Source organism: Triturus cristatus, chromosome 11, assembly GCF_964204655.1.
Source record: "Triturus cristatus chromosome 11, aTriCri1.1, whole genome shotgun sequence".
Lineage (NCBI taxonomy): Eukaryota > Metazoa > Chordata > Amphibia > Caudata > Salamandridae > Triturus > Triturus cristatus.
In genome coordinates, this window is record NC_140594.1 from 414,891,347 (window position 1) to 414,918,227 (window position 26,881).

The window sequence follows — 26,881 nt, forward strand, 5'->3', positions numbered from 1 at the left end:
GGGTTTAGAGACGTACTTCAATGGGTGGCGGGCGGCTTGTCTACAGCCTTTGTGTGTAATATGCTCCATAAGGCGTGATATGGCCATGTCTGGCGACTGCTCTATTTTTATATCCTTAAAAATGCTTTTTTCTGAAGCTTGTTTTTGGATTTAATAAAAAGAACTCTTAAATAAAGAAATCCGAAGTTTGGATTTGTCTCAGTTCAGAAAGAAATATAGGCTGTGAAGAATGACTGCACTCTGAAGCGTTTTGATCCATTTCCCTAACAGACAAGTAAGTGTTCACTAGTCAATCACCGAAACACAGGAATATTGGGTATGTAAATATAAGGCCTCTATAGAGCAAATTTCAATTAGAAAGCAAGTAACTTGAACAGTAATGGTGATAAAGTCCAGACTATTATTTTGTGTATCTCCACGAAAAGTAAAATTAGGCTAAATAAATTAAACAATGTGAATGCAGGGTTGTCTTTTCCAGAAGCACAACTCTAATCTGTAAAGTCATCATTTTGAATTACTGTCTAAATATGAATTTAATTTACTTATTTGTGATAAATTGAGTTGCTTTTTGGTCAGACTCTTTCTAGCTATCAGAAATTGTATGGAGTATATTGACTTTCTGAAACAGGAGTTCTACGTCCTGCAGCAATAGAATAAAATTGGGCATGTGAAAGTGTCTGCTGAGTTGGAGATAATCCTGGGGAAGATTTTATAAACCAGGCGTTGTGTCGTAGGGGCATTCTCCAATACACACTTGTCTGAAAAGATCCATTATTATATACAAGTATATTTTACAATCTTCTTTGCCAGCAAAACAAGCATTTGCAATGCAATAGGTCTCGCATTTGCGAGAGTTTGAGCTACTGGCATTATAGATGACAATGCCTTTTAATTATGTGCTTTGACTACCTAAAAGCAGTGCGTAAACAAGTTACTTTGTACTTAAAGTCCTTGCTTACTAGAAGCAAGGCTGGCAGTAAAAGAGGTGCAGTTACTGCCAGCCTATCAGTACAAAGTGAGTGTTTACACACCGCTTGCAGGTTTTCAAAACATATAAATAAAAGGCATTGTTATTTTACAATGGCAATAGCTCAACCTTTCGCAAATGTGAGACCTATTGCATTGCAAATGCTTTTTTTTTTTACTAAGCTCAATACGAACGCAAGAGGTCTTTCAAAAAAACCTGTGTGAAATAATGACATGGGGTGAAATAAAACCATATTTCAGTGTGATTACAAAGATAGTGGTGGTAGTGTGAGGTTTTCTGCTTCATGGCGCCCTTACCCATGTACGTGTGATAGCATTAAAGTGTAGCAATACACGTAACAGTGTGTGCTTTACTAAAATGCTAATCAATTTTTTTCTATGCAGCACTTTACATTGGGGATTGGCACGTTTCGAAGAACACCCAATTTTGGATAAACTAAATGGGACCTCTTAAGATAAAGTTATTTGCCCAGGCACCCACTATTTGTCAACTGCGTGAGCTGGGATTACCAAGATCAACGTTTCTTAACTATATAAACTGTGAAGACCATGAAATGCATATAATTCCCGGGTGAAACGTGTGCCAGTAATGTAACTTGAAATGTTGGGAGTCCCAGATATGGTGATGACCTAAGAACAATAGCTATAACTGGAGGTGCAGTGGACCCCTCAGTCAAGCTGTGCTCCGGTGTGGCTGCACCTGCTGCACTATTGATAGCTACGCGCCCCTGATGCTACCTACTCAACCAGCCACAATAGGACCACAAGTTGTAATAACACTGCCCGGTAGGGGCACTGGGGGGCTGCCAAGCCTCCACACTGTTCAGGGTAGCGCCTCGCAGCACTGGGGCTGCAGGGACATATGCTATGCCCGCGGTGATGCCTGTATGAATTCCAACAAACATGCTCGTCACGATGGTCAGAACTGGACCTGTCCTATTACTACTTACCCTTCTGTGCTTCTATGCAAGCAAAGGTTTTTAGAAGAAATGGACATAAATTATCGGCTTGACTCCGGCTCGTGCAGCTTAAAATATTGCACAGAATAAACGTTTCTTGCACAAGACTTCTGGCGATGGGGGGAGGGACTCTGCCGGCGGGGGTGTGGGGCGACTGGCTCCTTTTTCCATATCTTGTGGGAATGCCCAGGGGTGCAGAGGTACTGGAGGCGAGTTGTGTCCTGCATGCGGGAGGTGTGGGAGGTTGACCTTCGCACAGAGGCTAAGAGATGTATACTGAACATCTGGGAACCCACGGACTTATCTACACGGGGGAGACTTTGGGTCACGCTTGGGCAAATGGTGGCGAAACGAAACATAGCCCGTCTATGGGGTGCATCGACGCTGCCGAAATTGGTGGACTGGCAAAAAGACATGGATTGGTGCATGCTGCAGGAGAAGACCATATACACGGCACGGGGGTGCCCCAGGAAGTGGGGGGAGGTTTGGTCGCGTTGGAACGCCTACAGAGGTGACATATGTGAGCCTCCGCAGGCCCGCCTGTCCGGCCTGGAGATTATGGACTGAATCTAGCCTACATTCAGAACTTTTGTGCATACGTCTAGACCTGCACTGTCGCTGTATGTCGCCGGTGCTGCGGCAACTCTGCTGTTTTGGTGGTGAATTTTTTGTGACCTTGTTTTGTTTTTGTAAACAATAAAAAGAGTTTTCAAAAAAAAAAAGAATAATAAAAAAAAAAAAAAAGAAATGGACAGAAATTACAGCACCTCCTCTGGACACTACTGGCTTTCGTATTACCATTTCAGACACTCACACGAGGTTTCTGAGCTGCCTAAACACGAGAACTCCAGTAAAAAAAAAAAAGCATTTACAATGCATAGGTCTCGCAATAACGAGATTTTGAGCTATTGGCATTGTAAATGGCCCTATTATAATATTAAAAGGCATTGTAATTTACAATACCAGTAGGTCAAACTTTAGCAAAAGCAAGACCTATTGTATTGTAGAGCACGGTGTCCGTGAAGCGGACGCAGTGCTCACCAATAAAGTAAACAAAAGCAAAAAAGAAACAAACAAACAGAGCACGGTGTCCCTGAAGCAAGCGTCGCACACAACATTATAGTTAAAAAAAAAAAAAGGAAAATGGAGTGCAATGTCCCTAAAGTCCATGACAGTAGAGGTAGGTAAAAGAACAGTAACAGTCAGGGAAGGTGTCACCCTTGGAAATTCGTTTGTCTACTAGCACAGAAAGAACTACTGCAGGTCACATGAGCGAGTCTCAGTGGGGTCTCAGCTGCTGAATACAGTCAGCTGAGCCCAGAGCCCACTGTGGCACGAGCCTGAAGCAGTTCTGAGTTACAGGCTACTAAAATTACAATATATAATATTAATGATCCTCAATCTCTCAACATGTCAGGCAATATTTTATTTATCAACACAGGCCTGAGTGGCCAGAATGAGCCTCGTAACACCGTATGCACACAGCACTCAGATGCTGCGCTGCTCTTAATGCAACTCTGACAGTCACGGTATCTCCCTGCTTCTCTCTCACAGTGTGCAGGTGGGTAAGGTACTAAAATGCGTGAATAATGCATTTTAATGCGGACCACCAACCAGACTCATAAACCCTCCTATCGGACACCACACACCACTTTCCATGTATGTCTTTCGTTGTTGTCTTTCTCCCTATCACTTCGTTTGCACCTTTCCCTTCTTCACCCCCCTCGGGGCAGCCTGGCACTGCCTTTTCTTGCCGGAACGCCAGGCGTTGCACGAGCCCCTTCAACGCCTGGAGACAGTTTTATTTTGAATGTCTCATTATTCTCAGTCATAAATGAGCAATAGGAAGTAACCGCTAGGGGGGAACACCGGCACTTCCAATAAAGGTTTTGATCGGACAGGATACAAAGCGAGGCAGTGTAGCCCATCGTGTCAATGTGCCTGCTGCTGCTGTGTACAACATTCAGTATAGACGGACAATCTTACTGGGCCAGCCTTGTCGTTCATCCTTCTGAGTTTGAAATGGGCACGGAATGTGAATTAGGGGTGCTATGCACCCACAGATGCCCTAGTCCTGCATGGTCGTCCCCATGGAATGAGTTACAATATGAAACAATGCCGTGGCGCTTGCCTAAATCCATCTAGGCAGCACTCCGCATTCAAGCCAACATCCTTCAAAAGGGGCATTTTAATTTAAAATAAACGCAATGCTTACTGCACCACTGTCCATTATAGGTAAAAACAGACATACAAATGCAATTGTTAATGACCATGCATTGCTAGGCCTATGTGCCGGAAGCCAGTCTTTAAGTGCTCGCTGGGAACGGGTGGCGGACGGGGTCTGTCTGAGCGACGGCCAAAGGGTTCACACTGAGGAAATGTTTTCTTTTATATGGTGCGCATGTAGTCAAAGTTGACGTCAGAGCGCTTTAATAAAAGGCATAGTAGACATTGAAAACTATGCACATTTAGAGTCGAAACAATTGAATCATGACGCTCGTCAGGGGTAGTAAGCGCTATATAAATGAATAAATAGCCTTGCACTCCTGTGTTCGTCACAGAAGTGCTCTCTCGATGAACGAAGGTTGTAAGTGAAGCGTTTGAAAACCCGCAGGACGTTTGAAATCCCGCAAGGCCGGAAGAGGCGCGAGATAAAAAATAAAAAAAAGAGAGGATATGCGAGACAACCCCTTACCTTGGCCGTGAGAGTCCGGAGGGCCGTCGGCCTTGGAGGGTGGTGGGCACCACAGACTGGGCATTATATGCACACACAGGCCCTTTGCCTTCATACCAGCACATTCTGGGCAGGCCCGGTGCGGTGCTGTGAACTGCTGATAGGAGTTTGGCCACCCCCCCAACCCCTTCAACTCTCCGTCCCCCGTCGAGAGGAGTATGCAGATGGCCAGGAGGTGTTGTTGCCCTGAAGCAGGGGAGGGCAGGCAGATCTCAAAACCGGCCCTACTTGTTCAGGATGGGCTCGGAGACCGGGCGGGTTCGCACCTAGGACATGTGCAGGCTGGACCAGACAGGAGAAACTGCAGGAGGGTGGCTGGGACAGTAGACGCCGCTGGACACCAGTGCAGAAGATCATGCTCACCTAATTGGCCTCTCCACGGTGACACCTTCAGGTCGGTCCCGGGGGCATGGGGGCTCTGTCTGCCACGGGAGGTGCAGTAATCGGTGGGGTTGATGGCAGGGGCAGCCCAGTTCTGGTTCACGCAGGCCGGGGCAGACGTACGGGAGGGTCAGCCGTCTGTCATGCTGGCAGAGCATGAGCTCTGTGGCGCCTTGAGGTGGGAGGCACAGAGGAGGCACGGGCGGCTTGCAGTAGAGAGGTAGTATATAGGGTGCAGCCGTGATTCAGCTGAGGCGGGGTGGGGTGTTTTATTGCCCCAGCCGTTGTTTGTTGAGTATTTGTCTCGGGACACCAGAGGCGAGGCATGGGGGGATGTTGCACAGGGAGAGATGTGGGGGAGGCGGGTTTACGTGGAGTGGGCCGCGTCTCCGACCCAAGGGACGGGGGTTGTTTGCGCAGGGGTGCAGAGCGGCTGGTCATCTTCCTATGGGGAGGGCAATAGGCGTGGCGGGGGGAACTGGGATGGGGGCAGGGAGTGTGTGCAAAGAATGCAGGCCCTGCCCCCCCACTCCCACCCCTTCGGGTCGAGTGTGCGCAATCTAAATATGCAACAAAACAAAAAAAAAAAAAAAAAAATACACGTTGTGAGGATGTCACCAGCGGTCCGAATGCAACGACGGGTACAGTGGAGGTTGGACGAAGTGGTCAGTTGTCCAGGGGCATTGAGAGCGCAGCATGTGCTGGGGTGACATGTTCGGTGGGGTTTTTGAGTGAGTTTGAGGCCGTGGTAATTGCCGCTGTCCGGGCGGTGAAGACGGGGATGCAGGGGTGTCAGAGGCTGCACCCAGTTGGGCGGCGGGGGCTCCAGGAGAGTCTTGATGCTGCTGCGAATCGCCAGGGATAGAGGAGCGCGCAGCCATCACGCGGAGCCTTTGTTGCGGTGCAGCGAGGAGTGGGAGCCCAAGAGCCGATACTTCCGGTTTTAAGATAGTGTCTCCAAAACAATGTGCCCAGCCGGCTCCGAGTGACGCTCTGTGCGGGGGCAGGTAGTTTTCGCTGGGCTTTTTTCTGCCGTCCCACCTGGACGGCCTCGCCTGCCAAAAGGTTTCTTGTCTTTATGGGGCCATGTGTTTGGACCCATAAACATAAGAAACCTTTTGCGACGAACGCAAAGCAGGCCAGGCCGTCCAAATGGGACGGCTCAGAAAGCCAAGCTAATACGTCACGGACACCTCTTTTCCAATGGCTGGCCACCGTTTAGCATAAACGGTGACGCCAGCCAATGGAAAAGAGGGGCGGGGCTTAATGCCCCTTACAGGAAAATACCTGTGAACACTAAATCTCGCCAGCGAGACTGCGCATGTCTGCGCAGTCTTACGCCAGGCGAGACCTAAAAATAAGTAGTACTGGATGCAGACAAAGCCACATTGTGAAGAAATTTGCTTTGGGGGAAAGTTCAGGAGCTGCTCAGCCCCACCTCTTTCCCTTAATCTGGGCCCCTAGTTAAAGTGTTACTAGCGAAGGGCCTGAACACTCTGAAGCACCTTCGGTAAATGACCATATCTAATTAAAAACACTGCTGTGATCTCATTTGTTCCAATAGAAATGAATGAACGTCCTCTGCTTTCAAACCATTAGTTTTCTCATTAGCATAGGCCCCAAAAAGAAAGATTTGCAATAGAGTCATGCAAATGATACTTTGAGAGGATTCTGAAATCAATTCGAAAAGCAGAGCCTGTATAGGAAGGTTCTCTGAGCCATCTCAAAAATCATAAATAAATCTACCTATGCAGGTGCTCTCTTGAAATAGATGCTCATCTCAAACTAAGGGGTGGTTGCAGAAAACTTTCTTTTTATGTAGTGTAGCAAAATCAGGTACACTTCTACAAACAACCCTTATTGGCTTACAGGGCTTAAATTAATAATCCCAAATACTCTCTTTCGTGGTAGTGTGAAGGAGCAGTTTAGGCTTATCAGAGTGTAGTGGTAAACGTTTGTTGTACACACAGAGTCAATAAATGAGGCATACACTCAAGAAGAAACTGGAGACCAATTTAGAAAAATAAAGGGCATTTTTATAGAATTTTTAATACCAAGAACTTTGTAATCTGGTAAGGCTTTTTCCAGTCAACAATTTTTACAGATAGCAACAATGTCACACAAATGAGATTTTACGCGGTAATTGTTTCCTATGGAATAAGAAACATATACTGCATATATGTCTTTGCAATCGTATTCTGGATGTCCCATTTCGGACTTAATGTGCTGCGGGGTCCTTTAGGACTTAAGGTGCTAGGGGCTCAAGGTCACAAGCTCCACCACAACTAGATTTACCTGGCCTGGAGTGTCCAGGTGCAAACGTGCTGGACAGGTTGGTAGCCTTGCATACTACACCGGTGGCAAAGGGGGGTGGAGGAGCACCTAAAAACAGGCTGCAGAGGGGGACTTGAGTTCCCAACGGGGGGCTCAGTTCATGACGATCTTGGGAGCAGGGGGCATGGTTGGTGCTCGTGGACCCGGGCCAGGGAGCTCAGGTGCAGAGGGTTTTGGTCAGCTGTTCCTGTGAGGCAATGGTGCTCGCGGTGCTTGGTTAAACCTGCAGAAGGGGATTAACCAGGACAGCAAGGGCCACTCTCGGTGCTGACGTCCCTCATCGACTGGTGGGTCTCAGAGTCTAGATTGGACTATAAACAAGTCTTGGTGCTGCAAGGGGTCTGGGTATTGGTGCAGTGTGGCTTCTGGGGGTCCAGTCATTTACAAACTTGGTGGGAAAATGGATCTGACCCTCTGGAACACAGTGGCCATCTTTCTGAGCGGCTGCTGTGCCGGTGGACCTGGTGATCAGCAGAACGGTGAACCGGACTTTGCGGTCTGTGCCTGCAAGTTGCAGGGAACTGGCTCCTCTACTTCAAGGGAGATGCTTGCTGGTTGGCGAAGAGATGGCAGCCCCGAGGCTTTTGGAGGATGCAGAGCTGCAGGACAAGTCGGGTTGTCATGATTGTCGGAACAGGAGCAGGCATGCAGGGTTTGGTGCCAAATGTCCACAGTTGGTGCAGTTCTCACTTCTTCGGCTCTTCTTGATACTTCTTTAGTCAGGAGAATCTGAGTTCCTGGTGTTAGGGGTCCATCTAAATACTGAACCTAGGGGCGTTAAGGGGAGTGAAGGGTAGTAGCCAATGGACTTCTGATCTGTGGGGTCACTACACACCGGCATGTAAATCTACATCACTACATGCCAAGAACAGATGCTTACTGGGTAAGCAACATAATCTGTTCGAGGCATGTGTGCTGTAGATACACATGCTGTGCATAGACTGTAAAGCCGTCCCTAAGCAGTGGCTAGCCTGTGGGGGTTACAGTTGTTTGAAAGAGTCCGTAGTACTGCTAGGCCAACACTGGATTGCTGACATGCTAATATATCCACACAGTGATGTTTTGTAAAGGTGTGTGGTGTGGACCATGGTGCTGCTTTGCAAATGTCAGCAATAGGAATGTTCCCGAAAAAATGCCGTAGAAGCCCCAATTTTTCAAGTTGAATGAGCTTTAGGGGGGACAGGTAAAAGTATTTTAGCTTTAGCATAGCAAGTCTGGATGTATTTTACTATTCATCTTGAAATCCCACTTTTAGAAATAGCATTTCCAATTTGAGGAGGTGAAAAAGCAATGAATAATAAATGTTAATCTCTTAAGTATGTACAGCTCTTTCTACAATAGAGTAAGGTTGTGGGAAGAAAACAGTCAACTCTATTGATTGATTAATGTGAAAAGGTGTAAATATTTTAGGAAGGAACCATGGGTTTGTTCTGAGCACTACTTTGTCTCTATGAAGTTGGAAAAATGGTTCTTCCAAGGTTAATGCCTGAAGCTTACTGACTCGACTAAGGGAAGTGATAGCGATTAAAAAGGCAACTTTCCAAGACAAATATTGGATTTAACAAGAATGTAATAGCTCAAATGGAGGCCCCATGACCCTTGTTAGTACAATGTTTAGATTCCATGCTGGTGCAGGTGGAAGTATAGGGGAATGATCCTTTAATTCCCTCCATAAATGCTTTACTAATAGGTATTTTTAACAAAGATACATGTTGTCTATTCTGCAAGTATGCGGCAATGACAGCAAGGTGTGAGCCTATTGAAGTGTAGGCTATACGCAAGGTTTGAAAATGCAGCAAATAAGAAAGAATTGCTTGGATTTGTGCTTGTAATGGGTTAACATTTTGATGCTGATATTATAGGACAAATCATTTCCATTTGGCAGCATGGCATTGCCTAGTTGTAAGCTTACGAGCTTGCTTGATAATATTCATGCATTGTTGTGGTAATTTTAAATACCCAAATTCTATGACTTCAGGAGCCATATTGCAAGGTTCATTTAATTGGGATTGGGATGTCTTCATTCACCATGGTTCTGTGTGCGAAGGTCTGCATTGAGGGGAAGCTTCTCGTGTGGGATTAGGGAGAGTTCCAGTAGGGTGGTAAACCATGGATGACGAGCCCATGTTGGAGCTATGAGCACTAGGGTGAGGGAGATCTGCATGAGCTTCTGCACCACTAACAGCGGTAGTGGGAGAGGTGGAAAAGCGTAGGCAAATATCCCTGACCAATTCATCCACAGAGCATTGCCCTTGGATAGGGGGTGTGGGAACCTGGATGCGAAGTTCGGGCACTTTGCGTTTTCTGGGGTTGCAAACCGGGCTATTTGTGAAAACCCCCATTTCTGAAAGTGTAGTAGGAGAACTTTCGGGTGAAGTTCCCATTTGTGGATTTGTTGCTGCGTCCTGCTGAGAGGGTCAGCAACTGGATTGCTTATCCTTAGTACGTATTCTGCCAGGAGATGAATGTTGGGATGAATTGCTAAGCGCCATACGCTTTCGAGCTAAGCATGATAACTGAAGAGAGTGACTCTCCTCTGTTTTTGTAGATAATACATTGTTGTCATATTGTCTGTTTGGACTAGGGCAACTTTGTGTAGTAGGTGAGGTAGGAACGCTTTGATGCTAGGTTAACTGCTTGAAGTTCTAGGTAATTGATATGGAGACCCATGTTTTTGGAGTCCCATCCACAGTGAATTGTAAGATTTTACAGGCGAGCTTCCCAACCTGTGAGGGACATATCCACTATGAGAATGGCTTGGGGAACTGGGTCTAGAAACGCCACCCTTTGGATAGGTTTTGTGTATACCATCACTTGTCTCTGCAATCCCAAATGTTGGTTTTCCTTTTGGAAAAAGACAGCTGTCCTGGGAGGCCTAATTGAGATAGTTATCAGCTGCTTGCCTGAATGAAATTGAAATGTGCCTATCAGTTAATCTGCTTGGGAGCTGTTCTGGCTTTAATTAATCAATTCACTCCAAGCTTTGTGATGACAAAGATTTGTTTTTTTGAGTGGAAGTGCAAACTGGGCTGGGAAGTGCTTGCTTTTAATTTTAACTGCATTTACAGAGCCCTTAGTACCCCCATACGAAGTGTTGGAGGGACAGTTATGGTAAAAACAAAATTGCATTACATACGCTCTGGTATTACTAAAATCTACATTTGGAAGCCCCATTTTATCATAAAACTATTTGCACATTTTGCAGCACTCTATCTTACACTGTGTGTAATGCAAGTATAAAATAATGACTTACATATTCACTGGGCTTTCTGTCACAGCACTAAACATACACAACTATTCTCCACTGCACCAATCAAGATCTAATTCTGTGGCTCTCTGGTTATACACAGACCTCTGCAGCGCATTAATTAATAGAGGTTTCATAATTTACTACAGTGCATTTCCCACTGAGTAAAAACTTTTAAAATGTATTTTGTATTTACGCTGCCTATTATTTTATGTAGATACCGGATGGTGAAAGACCTAAAAAACAACATACAGAATATTTTGAGGCTTATTTATGAGAGGCTTGCAACGCCAGAGCGTCACATTTTTTATGCTTTGGTGGTGCAAGCGTTTCAATTATACCTATGAGGCGGTGCAAAGTCACCCAGCATCGCTTTGCATGGCCTCATAGATATAGAGTAAGACATAGCGCGCAAGTCACTGCGTTGCCTTACTCTGCGCGAAGGAGGTGTTCCATGGGCTTTTAGTGGGGTTCCCACGCAACACCCATGGATTCTATTTTGATGCTGCCCCATATTTGCAAAATCACATAAACCTGGGGCAGCTCCAAAATCGGACGTCTCCCCAGTGGAGGGGTAACAAGGAGAATTTTTTTCATTTCTCATCATTTTTCTTCTTTCCATGTGTGCTGCATTCTGCAGCTCAAATAGAAAGAGGAAAACGCCTCTCAGGATTGTTTTAGTGAAGGAAGGTGCCCTTCCTGTACAAAAACAATCCTGCCTGTGTTGGTGCTAGGCAGCAATTTATGCACCACCGCAAGGAAAAAGGACAAAAATGCACCGTATTTCATAAATACGGTGCATTCCTGCACTTTCACATTGGCATTGGGCAGCGCAGCAAGAAGACTTCTGATGCTGCCCTACGCTAACTTCTCATAAATGAGTCCCTTTGTTTATAGCCACATTTTTGACCACACCCCCACGCACACTGACCATTGGTTTGCTAAACACAGTTTAATATTATTTACCCACCGTAAAAATTATTTGCTGCGGGAATTGGGGGGGTTTATAGCTGTTGATAGTTGTCTATGATGAGTATCCGGTTCTAGAAATTTTTGCCAGACGGGGGTCCTTAAGCCTAAAATAGTTTGACAAGGGGTTCTCGGCATCAAAAAGTTTGAAGACCTCTATTGTATGGATATTTTGTGTTTGCGAGGTGGAATATTTGGAGGAGTTGTGATGAGCTCCAGACAATAACCATGTTGGATAATGTCCAACACCCATTGGACTGTTGTGATGGATTTCCATGCTGGTAAAAAAATTTGAAGACATCCCCCGACAGGTGTTGAATGGTCGGGGGAATGGTGAGGAAGTCATTGTTTGGTGTTTGAATTTGCAGTCTGGGTATTATTTCCATGACTGCTGCCTTTGAAGTTATTTCCTCTGTATGTGCCCCTGGAGAAGGTTTTAGCAGTGGACGATTGTCCTTGATTTTTATAGGACGACCCTGTGGTGTCTGCTGAGGCAGACCTGGCGCGGTGTTTGGAACTGGGCCGACGAAAGGACCCATGTAGGTGGGAGTTTATAGGGCCCCCATTGATTTTGCAACATCAGTGTCATTTTGTACTTTTACATTTTTTCAAGGGCTGGGTCTACCTGAGGGCCAAAGAGGTGCTCTTTGTCAAAGGGAAGATTAAGAATTGCCTGCTGCACTCCAGGTTTAAATCCGAAGACATGGAGCCAAGTATGTTCTCGTAAAAGAAGGCTGGTGTTTATGCCTCTAGCTGGTGTGTTCGCGGATTCTAGTGAACATTTTATGGAGTTATTGGTGATTAACTTCCCCCTTTGACTATTTCGTAACCCCTCTTCCTGTGTTCTTCTGGGAGATGTTGGAGGAGCCCCATCATTTCATCCCAATGAGCCCTCTTGTAACGAGCTAAAAGAGCTTGACTGTTGGCAATATGCCGAGTTACAGCTGAAGATGGAAGAGAATCTCCCCATGGCACCTGTGACTGGAGAGCATGTTCTAGGTCTATAGAAGGTGAGGCAGCCGAAAATGGAGCGTAAGTGTGTGTGAGAGGGCAGACAGCAGTATCCTGCATGTAACATCTTGTCATCATTATTGATACCCAGGATCTATGCTTGCAGACAATTATCTAACTGATGGAAAATATGGATAAGTAGCAGACACCACAATAAAAGAATAAAAAAGGTACCAGAGGACTTCACTTTAGAGCAAAGAATCATCAAATCAAATAAAGCCATTGCTCAGTTATACAGCTTGGACAAAAGAGAAACAGAAATAAACTACAGCTATGACTATCCTTGGACTTTAATAGAAACTGCTTTTTTCATTCCTTTCTCCCCTGTCCCTTCAATCAATCAATCAATAAGGGGTTTATAAAGCGCGCTACTCACCCGTGAAGGTCTCAAGGCGCTGGGAGTGTGGGAGGGGGTGTAGCTCCGAACAGCCAGGTCTTGAGGCACTTCCTGAAGGAGTGCAGAGTGCGGGAGCGTCTGATGTTGACAGGGAGCTTGTCCCAGGTCTTTGCTGTGACGTAGGAGAAGGCTCTTTGGCCTGCACTGGTTCTGTGGATGCGTGGGATCTCTGTCAGGGCAAGGTCGGCGGAGCGGATGTTTCTTTTGGGTACGTGGAAGGAGACTCTTTCGTTGAGGTATTTGGGTCCGATGTTGTGGAGGGATTTGTAGGCGTGGGTGAGTAGCTTGGAGGTCTCGTAGGTGCTGGGTCATGTGCTCGTGTCGTGGGGTTCCAAGGACGAGTCTGGTTGCGGTGTTCTGTATGGTTTGGAGCTTGTGTAGCAGGGTTTTGTTGATTCCGGTGCAGAGGGCGTTGCTGTAGTCCAATCTGCTCGTTATGAGTGTGTGGGTGACGGTCCTTCTGCATTCGGGGGGATCCACTTGAAAGTGTTGCGGGGGGGGGGGGGGAGTTGAAACAGGTGGAGGCGACGGCGTTGATCTGGCGGGTTAAGGTGAGTCTAGAATGATGCAGAGTTTCCGGATTACGTTATTTCAGCCACATGTTTTCACCACCGTTGTGCTCCCAGGTAAATTCATGCTTGTTTGTACAACTGGTGGCGTGGGCTACCCATCTGATTATTGGTGCCTGCTTAGAATGTGGGAATGCTTTATAACCGGGCTTACCAAAACAACTGCTAGGACAGCTGGAATGTATTAATAATGGTTTTGCACAGGTGTTTTATACAGCCTAAACTTTATTCACCTATGCTCTGAGAAGAGGTCCTTGCACTGACCCTCTATGGCCCAACAACAAAATGTAAGGTGTTCAATTTTCAGGACTCTCAGCTCAGTTTTTAGAGCTAAGTTGGTTCCTTGTCCACCAGCACAAATCTTGCATTCTAGCCAATACCACAAACCAAGCGTTATCTATTTTGCAAGACAGAAAAAGCAGAGTTGATTGTTTGTACTGAGTCAGTATTTCAGCTATTTTACTTTACAAAGAAAAGCTGAAAAACGTAGTTGTTTTGCTCCATTTCGCAACACGTCTTTATGACCCCTGCTTCAGTATTCTGTATCTGCTAGCACCAAGAATCTTCTGACTTTTGAGAGATAACCTGACAAAACATGCTGATTCTCAGCAATCTGGAAGAGTGAAAAGTAACTGCCTCTAAACGAAGAGAAAAGGAGACTTTTTACTAAGAGGACTATATTTTCTCTGCACTTGTGTTTCTTGATTCATTAATTTTGTAACAAAATGCTACAGGTTTCCATCCCATGACTAGGATGTATCCTGATGATATGATTCAGGAATGGATACTTTACTAGAAACGGTCTTGATGGAGTTTTGTTCTTGAAACAAAGTCGTCTTCACAAAGGGTGAGTTCACCACTTTGAACAGAATGTGGTAAGCGTCAATTGATCCCCAATTAATATTCAAAGAAGCCTGAACTCCTGTCTCACTTCACGACTACACATCAACTTCAGGTCCAACTATTGGGGAAAAGAATTAAAGCAGATGCATCTACACTTAGTCATCGAAACGTTGTTTCCCTGGTTTCTTCATAAACTGCACAGGAGCTCACTCAAAGGTGACACTCTGGCGCTGGACAGAAGGAACAACAACTGACATGAAGTGTGCACCAAACCAACCCCAACCCCCCAAAGCATATAGAATAGCTATTCTCTGACTATTCCAGCACCTCATTGTTCAGACTTCCACCTCCTCCCAGTTGCAGCACTATGCAGCAAACAAACAGCCATGTAAGGGAGATACAAAAATAACAAGTGAATTTAAATACTTTTGTTGCCTCCCAATCCAGTCTGATGCTGGGACATGTTAAAGTGCACCGCCCAAACCAGATCACGCAACAATAAAGTTATTATTCTCTAGACGAGTACTCTTACGCAGATGAGACTACTCTACATCAATAACCCCATCCACTATATTTTAACACTTATCTGATGGAAATTAAAAGAGCATCACTTCTATCTAAAGTCAATCAAAATACTCAATTGTAAAGTTAAGTATGCTGCATTGTCTAATGTTTAATCACAGTGATCTTTATTACCAACTCGTTGAGCTAAAACATAACAAGCTGATTTTCCGCTCATACTCCACAGCCCCATTCGATACCTCGATGACTGATCTCTCATGCCTATGTTAACAAAATCTAAATTGAAAGATTGGAAAAAGAGAAAGCACTTGCAAATGCAGACTCGATAAAAAGGATTAAGTATACATTGTGGCAATTATTGTGTTGCTCCATAGCCTGTTTCCAGTTAAAAAGTGAATTCAATTAATAGAACATTAATCTGTAAGTGGCAATGTTGAATATACTTTGCACTGTTCAGAACAAATAAAACAAGCACTGGCAAATTCAACAGATCTGGGCTCGGCTGTCAGCCTTTGGCTTGGTCAACGATTGTTGTACTTTGTCATGGTTTTTGTTGGGGAGGCTGCCAGGTACTCTTCTATCTAAAAACAATATGCATAGTTTAAAAGCAAAAATATGTTTTAGGTCTCAAAAAACACACATTGCCCTAGTAGTCCATGGCAATTAAGGGAACTACTTTGTGCATGGATGTGCTCCTTGTAAAGGAGCAGAATTGTTGTCACTCAGTGAAGTTGGCCAATTGTTGAAGTGGGCTGACCTACTGCTGTATGCTGTAGAAGGCGTAACAAAATGTGAATGAAACAATAGCAGGCCGGTGGATGAATAGGGCTGGCTGAAAGCCATTAAAATTATGTATATTATACATACAATTTTAGTAAAATCAAAAGGTCTTGGCAAACACAAGATCTAACAAATAGAACTAGAAGGGCTTAGGCTGTAAGTTGCTAAGTTTCAACAAATAACATACAAGACTTCTATTGTAAGCACATCCTCTGCACTATGTGACAGTTGATAACAGGAGTGGAAGATTACTTTTTCACCAGGAGCTGACTGAAATATCATATGCTGCAAGTCTGATGGAGGCTTGTCTATGGCATAAAATAAAATCTCTGTCCACCACTCCCCTAGCCTTAAATGCTGCCTGCAGCTGCCTGAACTGGAAGAGTTACCTGTTGTGTTTTCGCCTGGCAGACCTGTAACAATGAAAGACAACAATTTAAAGCATGGTCAACTGGCCTTCAAAGAGTGTAAGGACCACAATCACTGGAGATGGGGAGACCAAGTGCAACTACAGCGCTGGAGGATATTTACTTTTTTTTCGTGCAGTAACAAGCATACTAAACTAAGTATTACTTAACAGACAAGGAAGCAGACACATTCAAGCGAATTAGGGAACAGGCAGGTAGTTAAGGCGATTACAAAACACCTAGGCATATGTGAAATCAGTGAGCCAGTTACACTGTGTAAGTAAGCAATGGCATCCCAAGCATTTAAACCATAAAAGCAGCCAAGAACGATGAGCAACCAACGATCATGGAGCAACATGAGCTTGAGAGCAACCATGAAGTGGTAGAGCATGTTGGACAATTAACTTGTTTCGGAATCTAGCCAATCCTGCTCTAAAGATACATACCTGATTGGAGGATCTCGACAGCTTCCCATTCCTCTTCAGCTTGGAGCACTGCCTCACATACTTCTGGCAAGAGAGTTAGAAAGGGGTTAGTCAATTCAATAGAGATCTGGAAAGAATCTTGTCCAGGAGGTGGGAAACTGGTTTGCAAACCCTTCAGAAAACTGCACTGATGCAGTAAGAAGCCACTTACAAACGGGAGTAAGCAACATGGATTCAGGTCCAAAACAAGATGTTCAGGACAACCAACTACTAGTGCTTCAGGCCTTGCAAGGCGCGTTGAAAGTGACATACATCCAAAAACATTCATATACAATTAATTTAAAAGGACATTATTTATGTAGAGTTGTAGATCTTATGTGTATATCCTGAAAAGCTGGCACGTGTCTAGTAAACACAAATTGACACACTTACATACAATGACACACTTGGATTACTCCAAGTGAAAGAGTATCACAATTTAAGAATACTTTATTCAGAATAAGAACGATATACAGTTTTTTCTCAGCATTGGTGCCACAGCAGACGGGCGAAGAGCAGGGCAAATTACCAAAATTATTCCAGCTGTGCACTGCAACAACACATTTCAGGTTTATTTAGCTCCAATGTGTGTTTGGTAATACTGTATAGAATCAGAAAGGGACACTATCATAAAAAGGAAGCTGAAATGCATAATGAGAGATGTATAGAATTATCCGTGACACAATGTGTAGTGCACAGCAGGTTATGTGTATGCATTTATTTGAGGCAATACAGTGGGATAAAAGGTTAGGCCATGGGGAAGGCAATATGATGTGCGATATGCTTATGTGACCCCTTGTGTGATTATGTAATTGTAGGTATGATAAGACAAAGTACCTTTACTGAGTTTGTATTGGAGCCTACTTTTAGCACTGATCTCCTCATACTTTGGTGCAAAGCATAGACAGCCCACCATTTTCGGTATGTAAATTCTTCTACGAGTTTCAATACATTTACTATGGTTTTTGGTGTGGCACCAAACATATTATCAATAATTTCGTCTTTCTATCTAGAAGAGATTGGGCAACATAGCTGCAAACAAGAATCGCCAACAAAGGAGTAATTAGGACATTTACGGCACATATATCTTAAATTGTGGTCTAAACACTGCTAACATTTGTGAAATTTAGCGTCCTTGTTCAACTACCAGTAGCAGCATGTGTTGCCGATTTTTCTCAAATTATGAAACCTGCCTAGCTCCTAAAAAGGTTCTATTTAGGATATACATTTTGGCGTGTGATGACAAGGCAGAAGTGAAGATTCTGCTGGCAGATTTCCAAATACTGAGAGTTTAGTCCTCCAAAGGAGCTCAATACATCTGCATGTGTTTGCCATGGTCTTTCAGTTATGATAAACAAGGCAGGCGAGTTGGTAGGATGCCACCCTTCATGAAGCAAGAGCATAATCACAGTTTAAAAGTTTAGGATTAGACAAGAAGTTCGTTTCTTAGAAAGCCCATTGTAGTTGGATGCTTTGAAAGGATGCAGACTTGAAATGTGTGAAGTTGACTTTAAAGGTCCTTAAGAATGTTTCAATTAATTTTCAGGAAGTTTTCCATTTAGTGAATACAAATGAGATTCCAATTCAAGCCTTGGATGCTTGGTGATTTATTTTAAGATTTCAATATCCACAGATTGAGCTTACATTGTTTATCCATCGTCTATTCAGTTTTAATTACATTTTTTAAACTGCAATGAATGCATTACTAGGGTTTGGCGATAATGTGTTCTGTAACGTAATATTAGAGCTAAAGATGGGTGGAATTTATCAGGGTCTGATTAATCTTTGCTTTAACTTTAGCCAGTTTTGAGGGAAATTTTAGGTAAAATAGATCAGTGAACTAAACCACATATTGTAGAGTAGCACTGATTGAGTTGAGTAATAATGAACACATCCTATCACCTAGAGGTCAAACATATTGTAGAGTGCTCAATATAAGCGTAGTAATATTAACAATTAGCTTGGGTGCAAGGCAGAGGGGTAGAGCAATATGGATGAAAATGTGATTCAGTACATAATACAACATCACATATTTCTGAAGGGGCAGTGATCTTAATGTAGTGTTTTTTCTAACATCAATTTATACTGAAGCTTTTCAATTTGTGACTCTCATTGTAACTTCGATGAAGTGGCAAAAGAGTTTAGTGTTGTCACCAGCTAGGCAAACTTTAATGAAGTCACCTTAGGCTAAATCAATTAATTTAAGTAGACTATTTGTCAGTATCTTTGCATACATTAAGTCCTAGCTGTATTGTGATTTTAGCCTGTGCTTGCTAACAGCTCTAAGTCCTTGTTTTGGGATGGTGTTATCATGTTTGTCACATTATTCCATTTCTCCTTTAGTATGACATTTAAATAATTAACCATCTCTGAAGCAAACATGCCTACAAAGGAAATAAACATTGGCCATGCCAATAAGTTTGATGTTTGCATGGCGTGTGGTCTGGCATTGCTTGCAAACGTCAAATCTATTGAAGTACCCAATGTTTGTTTGCCTGAAAACTCTGAGAAACGAGCACAGACAATCTCATCTGAAAACGAATGCTACATTGAGGCAGTGAGATACTTAAAAGGCATATTATCTAGTCTGCTCCTGGTGCTTTGACGATTTTAAGTCTGCTTATTGCATTTTTATTTGAATTTAGTGCAATCGGTGCTTTCATTATCAAGTCACTTTCTGCTTCAAGTTTCGGTCCCTGTATCTTCTCAAAGACATTAATTTTTAGGTCTCGGCTGCGAAAGGCTGCGCTTGCGCAGTCTCGCTCCGAGATTTAATGAGTTGGAGTGACTTTGAGAAGAGGGGCTTGCACCCGCCCCTCTTCTCTCCTGTTCTCCATTGGCTGGCCTCGTAAATGCTGGCCAGCCACTGGAGAAGAGGTCCAGTCACTCCGATTAGGCCCCGTCCTTTTCGGATCGGGGGGCGTGTTTTTTGCGAGAAGTCTCAGGGAGGAGACAACAGCAAAACACGCCCCCCAATCCGAAAAGGACACTCCCTTTCTCCGAGGCATTTTCTGCTGTGCCTCGGAGAAAGGCGGTGGTGCCCCGGCGTTGCTCCCGCGCACACACGCTATCTCTTTTACTTTCGGAGCGTCGAGCCGGTACTCCTCGGCTCTCTTGGATTCGACCGCTTACATAGCCAATCAGCTACTCGGCACGGAGACAAAAGACTGAAGAAGTAATCTCCTCATTCCTCGCCCCTGCCCCTCCAGCTGGCTCGTGCGTTGGTACGCACCAACGAGCTGAGCGCGAGCCCCCCTTAAAGGGGTGGGGAAAAAGCCGCTGTGGAACGTACCATCTTGTAAGTTCTACCTGCTTGCAACTTTCTTTACCATGGCGCGCGGTAGTTAGGCTCACTGCAGTTCAATGAACGAGAAGAGAACGGGGCACCTCTTGCCTCCGCCTCCATGCTTGATCTTACAATTAGCCGCTACAGTCTTTCTTCTATTGCTATGACCATGTTTGTGACGCTAGACGCCTTGGAAATTGGAGGTGGTCGCTACCCGCACGTGTGAGCTCTGAGCTGACGGTATGAGTTAACATTATTGCTTGTTTAAGTTAACTTTATTATGTTACCTTGATGGTCAAGTGAAATAGAGGTTACTCGCATTAATATGATGAAAAACAAACAGGGTAGTTGAATTAACAATGCCTGTGTCATAAAGTCGATTTTTCAGTCCTGTATTAGCGAGTGACAGTTCAGGCCATTGCAAGTCGGCTGTTGTGATCACGACGCTAGAGCTTCAATCTGCAACGTAGGAAGTAAGTAAATGTGTTTTCGCACGCCAGTGACAACTCTCCGCGCTCCACCTCCTCTTGTGTGTTGACATGTCAAAGAGAGGACTGGTTGGTGGAGGTAATCTCTCCCATAGAAATATAGTGCATAAAGGACAAGTAACGTTAGTCGGAAATCGGCACGGCGTATTGACTAATTTTAGAGGCAGGTGTTGGGAACTTCTCGCAAAGATTTATTTTTAAGTTGCCTCCGTCTAGCGCCCAAATGCAGAGTGCCTACTACTAGGGTTCACGATCTGTTTTAAGTCGGGGCATGTAGGGAAGGGCTGCCTGCATAAGTAAAGGTGAGCTGTACACAGCAAGAAAGCCGATTTGTCTTTTACATAAGCCAATAAAAAGATCTGAAAACCTTAGTTGAAGAGACCTTAAATCAGCAGGGAACATTTGAAAGCACACATGTTGCAGGTACTGAGCAAAATTGAGTGGGGGTCGATATGCCGCTGGCCACTTATTTTCTGGGTTGTAAAAATGGAAACTGCAACTTTATTATGTCAGGAATTTTTAAACCAATTTTCTACCACAACGGTTTGCACGAAACGAAGCTTCATTTTTATACATCTTTATTGTAATCCTAATGTGATAACAAGCATTTACAATGCAATGGTTTCGGCATTGGTAAAGTTAGAGCTATTGGCATTGCTCATGACATTATTTTTGTTTATGTTTTTTGTTTTTAAAACATTTAAAGAAACGGCATTGTCATGAGCAATGGCAATAGCTCTAACTTTAACAATGCCGAGACCGTTGCATTGTAAATGCTTGTTATTTTACGGAGGTTTATATAGCGCGAACTTGACCCGAAGGTATCGGGTATCAGAGCGCTTTACACAGCACCAGTTGCGTTACATAAGGACACATTTATTTTGGTTAGGCACGGGTAGATTAAGTGATTTTGCCCAGAAATACAGGATGTTCAGTGTCATTGCCGAGACTCGAACCCAGTTCCCCAGATTCGAAGATGACCGCCCTAGCCCTTAGGCCAACTCTCCCCGACATGATCACAGTATAAGTGGAAGATGCCCTATGATTATTTAAAGATAAATTGATTAGGAGATTGACAATCTGATGGGGCTTATTAAGGACTGGCCGCTTTCTTTTTATGGAGATTACTGAAGCATGGTTTGCCTGCTTATTAAAAATTTGCTCTTTGTTTTGTGACCTACATGTCTGGCTTTTCTGATAATCCAACACAAATTCAACCTAATATATAAGGAAGCATCTTCTGCTGCGATCACCAGTACCTGTGTGTTTTAACAAGTGTGAACTGCTGCTTCCTGTCCCATTTCTCTTCTGTATTTAAAATAGACTTTTGAAGCTTTGCTGCACTTGTCCTCTCCAAGGAAGGGGAAATTGCAATGCTGCAACACGTCTTGTATTTATACATAGATCTAGCAAAGTTAGTACTGCTGCAACCTGCTTTATACCAGTAAGTATTAGGTCTGGGTGGTGAACTCTGCTCAGTTCCAGGAGTTTTCCACACTCCGCGGGGCACACAGAATTCCAAAAAATTAGAAACATCTACCTCCCGGCGAGATTTTTCCTCGCTCAAACTCGCCAACGTCAAGTTGGTGAGTGCGAGCGAGAAAAATCCACCTCCCAGAGAGATTTTTCAATGAGAGTGTTCGGATTTCTCAACACGGGTGGTTGCGACTGCTCGCACTGAGTAACATTCTGTTTGCGTTGAGAAAGCTGCCACTCGAGTAGAAAATCTACTCGAGTGGAAGAAAAGAGGTAGCACCCTCTTGTGCTGTGCATGGTGCAGTTCGCATTGATTTTCCAGCGCGGGAAAAACACCCGGCGATAAAAATCAACGCGAACAGGCGTGACCAAGCGCACTCTGCCACTTGCAAAACTACGCTTAGCGAGGAAGAGTTTTTTAGTCACTTCGCAGAGTTCTGAGAAGCGGAACTCCGCAAACTGCAAACAGGTCTAGTAAGTATGTGGGAAGAAAACTGCAGATACCTGTGGTGTACAAAATCTTTGCATTGTGGGAAAAGCATCTGCTACTGCTGACTGTATTGTACCTCTTCCGCGGGTTCCAAACAAAGCTTGTACATTTCACTCTTACTTAGCAGCCTCCGCCCACACCTCCACCCATCTGTGCCACAGTATTTGCACCAAGCTCCTCATCTGATTCTTTAGAATGCCAGTTTCACCTTTGAAAAGTGAACAGGTGTTAACCAAACTACAATAACAAACCACATAGCTAAAGCAGTGACAGCAGAAGATCAAGCATCCGTACTAGCAAGAACAGTTATATGATAGGGGGAGGAGTGGGCAGTCTACCAGTCCTTGCATGCAGAGATTCAACTGCTACTGCCGCCCATTTGCTACCCTTTTTAGGTCTCGCGCCTAGCGTTGCAGTGCACAGCCCTGCACGCGCAGCGCAAGACCTCCTGTAAGGGGGTTCTGAAAGATGCTCACACACTCGTGCGTGTGATCAGGCTTTCACCGCCCGCCATTGGCTTTCGCGTGTTTTTCTTATTTTAAAAAGGCACGCGATTGGGCAAAGGCGGGCAACGCCCATTCCCGCGCGTTCGCCTCGCAGCCGCGCTCCCTCCCCCAGCTCCTCTGTGGTGCGCACGCACCACTACTTTCGATTCCCGGCCCTGCTCCTCTGTGGTGCGCGCGCACCACTGGTTATTTTTCTGCTACTAGTATTATACATAAACTTCTTCCATTCCAAAATGGCGCTTTCAAGTGGCTATCACCTTACACGCAGGTTCTTCTTCTGTTTTTGTGAATACCCTAGGACGGGAGCATGTGCATACAAGTAGCTCAGGTTCCTCCCTGTGCGACATGCCATATGATTCCATCTTCCTGTTCTGTTTTCAACAGTGTAACTCAAGAAGTCATACGCTTTACAGATATGGCCTCAGTAGAAGAAGATGACACTATGGACCAGTTTATGGATAAATTCAAAGCTCAGAAGTACAAAGGAGCGTTCAAAGAAGAAACATGGGAAGAGGTTTGATGTTTTATTTTGTACTGGATGTTCACTTCAGATTGAAGGTGTGATGATTGACAAAGCTGCAAGGGCATACGATTTTTAATGGGCACCCAGGTAACATAGTATTTAATGGGTCCTCTGTTTTTGCTTTATTTAGTTTTTCAGGGTTCTTTATGGCAATTTTTCCCCAAAATATTTTTAATGGCTTAGCAGTTCCTGTTGGGAGTATTACTAATGGAACACAACCAGGCCTGTTTTGCATGAGGGCGTTTAATGTCTTGAGAAGTGACAAGAGCAAAAAAAAAATGTGTACTGGAATGCAGACCAGGGCAGCTATTAGTGACCGAGATTAGTTCAAGCATTTCTAGTTCGAAGTCTACCAGACAGTGGAGCGGTCTGATTTGTTAAAGACATTTTGTTGCATTCGGAAAGCTTACTTAAGAATGCGTTCCTCCATTGTATTACCATTGGCTTTGTAAGTCACATTTGCTTGCTTTCTATTGGCTGACTTCATTTGTTTTAGGCTATCCAGTGTGGTCCATCCTGTGGAGCATTGCCTGGTTTAATGTATTCATCCACAGTGCTTCCTTCCTGTAAACAGGCCTTTACATTTTGTCTTTTATCTTGTCACATTTGCTGTGCATTCAAATACCAAGGTCAAATGTCAGGCTTTGTCTACCAAGGGAGCTTAGTGTTTTCTTTCTCTGACTTTAAAGTGAGAGGCTTAATCTAACAGTCTGGGGGTGTGAATGGGGGTTTGCTTTTTTACTTTTTATTCTGTTAAGGATTTTCTCATCATTTCAATTGCTCTCCCTGCCTCTGTCACAGCTTCTGAGTTTTGGTAGCAGCGTGACACCTTTGGGCACCGGGCGCTCTGTAAATTAATTTTATTTACTTCCAGCTTTTGTCTAGCACGAAACAACATTTAAATATCTGGAAATGAACTGTGCTGAATATATCGGTATTAGGAAAGCACAAATGAAACATTTTTTTTTGTTATTCTGAAGTATGCTGGATACAAATATTTGAATACGATCAGAAACAAGCATTGGCAGAGCCAATAGGTCTCGCCTTTGGGACCTTGTAAGTGTTTAGCCATGCAACACTTGATGTTGTTGCACCAAGGATATTGTGCTGGATAACTAAACACTTATAAGGTCCCAAAGGTGAGACCTATTGGCTATGCCAATGCTTGTTATATATTAGTCTAGATCCTAAGTGGGAAATACCAAAGCAAATGGCATTGCCAATAATTGCTTATTACGGTACTACTCATTTTGAGAAGACAACATGAACATTTTAGTTTACAGACATTATACTTCATAATTCAATTTAAAAAGATTTACTGCTACATTTCAATTTTATTGACTATACCAGTACCAAACTGAGGACTTAAAAATCTCGACATGCTTTGTGAGCAGATGCCTACAGTACGGAATTAATGGAATCTCACATGTTGCTGTGATTAATGATCATTCGGGCATTTAATCAGTAGATCGTTTCAAACCCTGATGAGATTAATTTGCACATTTTTAAACAATTAAATAAAATGTACTTTTGGACATTTTTATGAGATTTTTTTTCATTCCTTAAAATTTGCCTGGAAGCTTACAGAGATTAGTGTGTGCAACCATCAGACAAATTGTGGGGGTTGTTAATATTTTTCAGTGGATTCAGTCAACTCATTTTGGCTGAGGACTTCTTTGATTCAGAGCTGCAACTCTAATTCTGCGCAATCAGGTCTTGCACAGAATTCAAAGAATAAGAAAAAGATATGGATAACTCATGAGTAGCCTTTATCCTACTTCATTGGAATCCTTTATCTAACTTCATAGGATTCTGGTCATACCATAACTCTGGAACTGCAACATGAAACACGATGTGTATCAATCCCAACACCAAAACCCATAAAACCTCATTAATTCATCGAAATCTAGAACAAGCATTGATAAAATCGAGAGAAGCGGCTTGCATTTGGAGTCCCAACTAAGACGTCATCTGCAGCGAAAACATAAAACAATGATTTTCAGTATACAATGCATCTTCGAGATGAAGAATGTAGTGTATGTTGATTCAGTGTACTTTTGAGATGCAAAACAAACCCTCACGCTGCATTACAATTCAAGCAGTCTTTAGGAGACAGAATGATAAACTAAACTCCAGCCAACCGCATGAAGTGAGAGAGTAATATTCCTCTGGGTAAAAAGCAAGGCCAACTCTTTGTATATTGTTAAGCAATCTATCAAGCCAGACCCACAGAAAGGAGGCAGCATAAGAGAATAATAAAGCCACAGTGCTTTTAACAGTTGTGTTGTTTATCAGACCATGGTGCAACTAAATAAATTAGACTAGTACGTTTCAATAGTCTATAAATAATTATCCATAGTCAGTTTATTGCAACTATCAAAGCACAACACCACAGCTGAGACTCTTCTAAACAGAATATATGCAATTACTAACCCCACAGTCATAGTCCCTTTAATTACAGATAATTCAGGAAATATTTTCTTCACCACATTCTCAACGCTTCTTTTTGTTCTCATAGTACAGTTTTGTTTATGAAATTATACATCTTGAAATAACCACACGATCTGTTGGCAGGGTCATCCTTATTTAAAAAGAATCAGTCAGATGGAAAATAAGTCTCTCAACTTGCACCCGTCCGGTGCGTTACTTTTGAGACAAACTTTCCTTAAAGAATCCAAGAATTAATATTATCTACCAACCACCTCGTTATTGCATGAGCATTGCAAAGGAGCTAATTGACTTTACGACTTATGTCGTATCTGCAATAGAACATATAATACTTGGACATTTCAACGTTCACTGGGGTAGAAACAATCGGACAAACATCTCTCAAGTTAAATCTTAACTACAAGACAATATTTTATAACACCACTGCACTCACACGAATGGCCATATGCTTGACCTTGTCTCTAAACGGGACAGCCCAAAATCTAAAATCTGTGTTTTCAAAGCGATTCGTATGAGCAGGCTGAAATATCTTCTACAAAAATCCATTTGCTTCAAACCCTCTTAAAGTCTAAGCTTTCATCTACCAGGATGTTGGCTATTGGTAGATTTCGAAGTACAAAGGCCAGTGGACCTGCCTTCTCCAATGTATTTGCAAAACTCTTGAATACTCTTCCTTTCCATAAGAGGCCTCAGACATTGCTTCTTCTCTTTTATAAAGAGGTAAAAACCTGGTTATTCCCCAGAACGTAACCTTCGTTATGGCCCGCCATCATCTTTTTTTCTGGTTCCAGCACCAAGAGACCTAATAGGTGTCATGCATTCTACAAACCCTAGCGTAACATAACATATAACATAAATGCCATACCGAGGTATATGTGACCTATTACATTTACATCCACACCCGCAACAGAGAGAAGCTTAAGGCAGTATAGACAAGGGGATTTTATTATTTTCATTTTATTTCTGTGTTTTATAGAGCACGCACTTGACCAGTTAGGGCATCAGAGCGCTTTAAAGGAAAACATAGCATTGCATAAACAGGCTTAGAATCGCCAGGTAA

General features: G+C 43.6%; 1 protein-coding gene across 4 annotated transcripts in view; it reads right to left on the reverse strand.

Moving 5' to 3' along the window:
• Nucleotides 1-26,881, reverse strand: part of ELMOD3 (ELMO domain containing 3) — a 184,289-nt gene that overhangs the window by 73,203 nt on the left and 84,205 nt on the right. For 2 of the 4 annotated variants that reach the window (XM_085636129.1, XM_085636127.1), the window contains exons 5-6: nt 16,587-16,649; nt 16,123-16,146 (exon numbers count right to left, since the gene is read on the reverse strand). In XM_085636129.1, the coding sequence (XP_085492255.1) occupies nt 16,123-16,146; nt 16,587-16,649 (87 nt within the window). The remainder of the gene's footprint in view (nt 1-16,122; nt 16,147-16,586; nt 16,650-26,881) is intronic. The other 2 variants (XM_085636131.1, XM_085636130.1) reach the window with 1 other exon arrangement.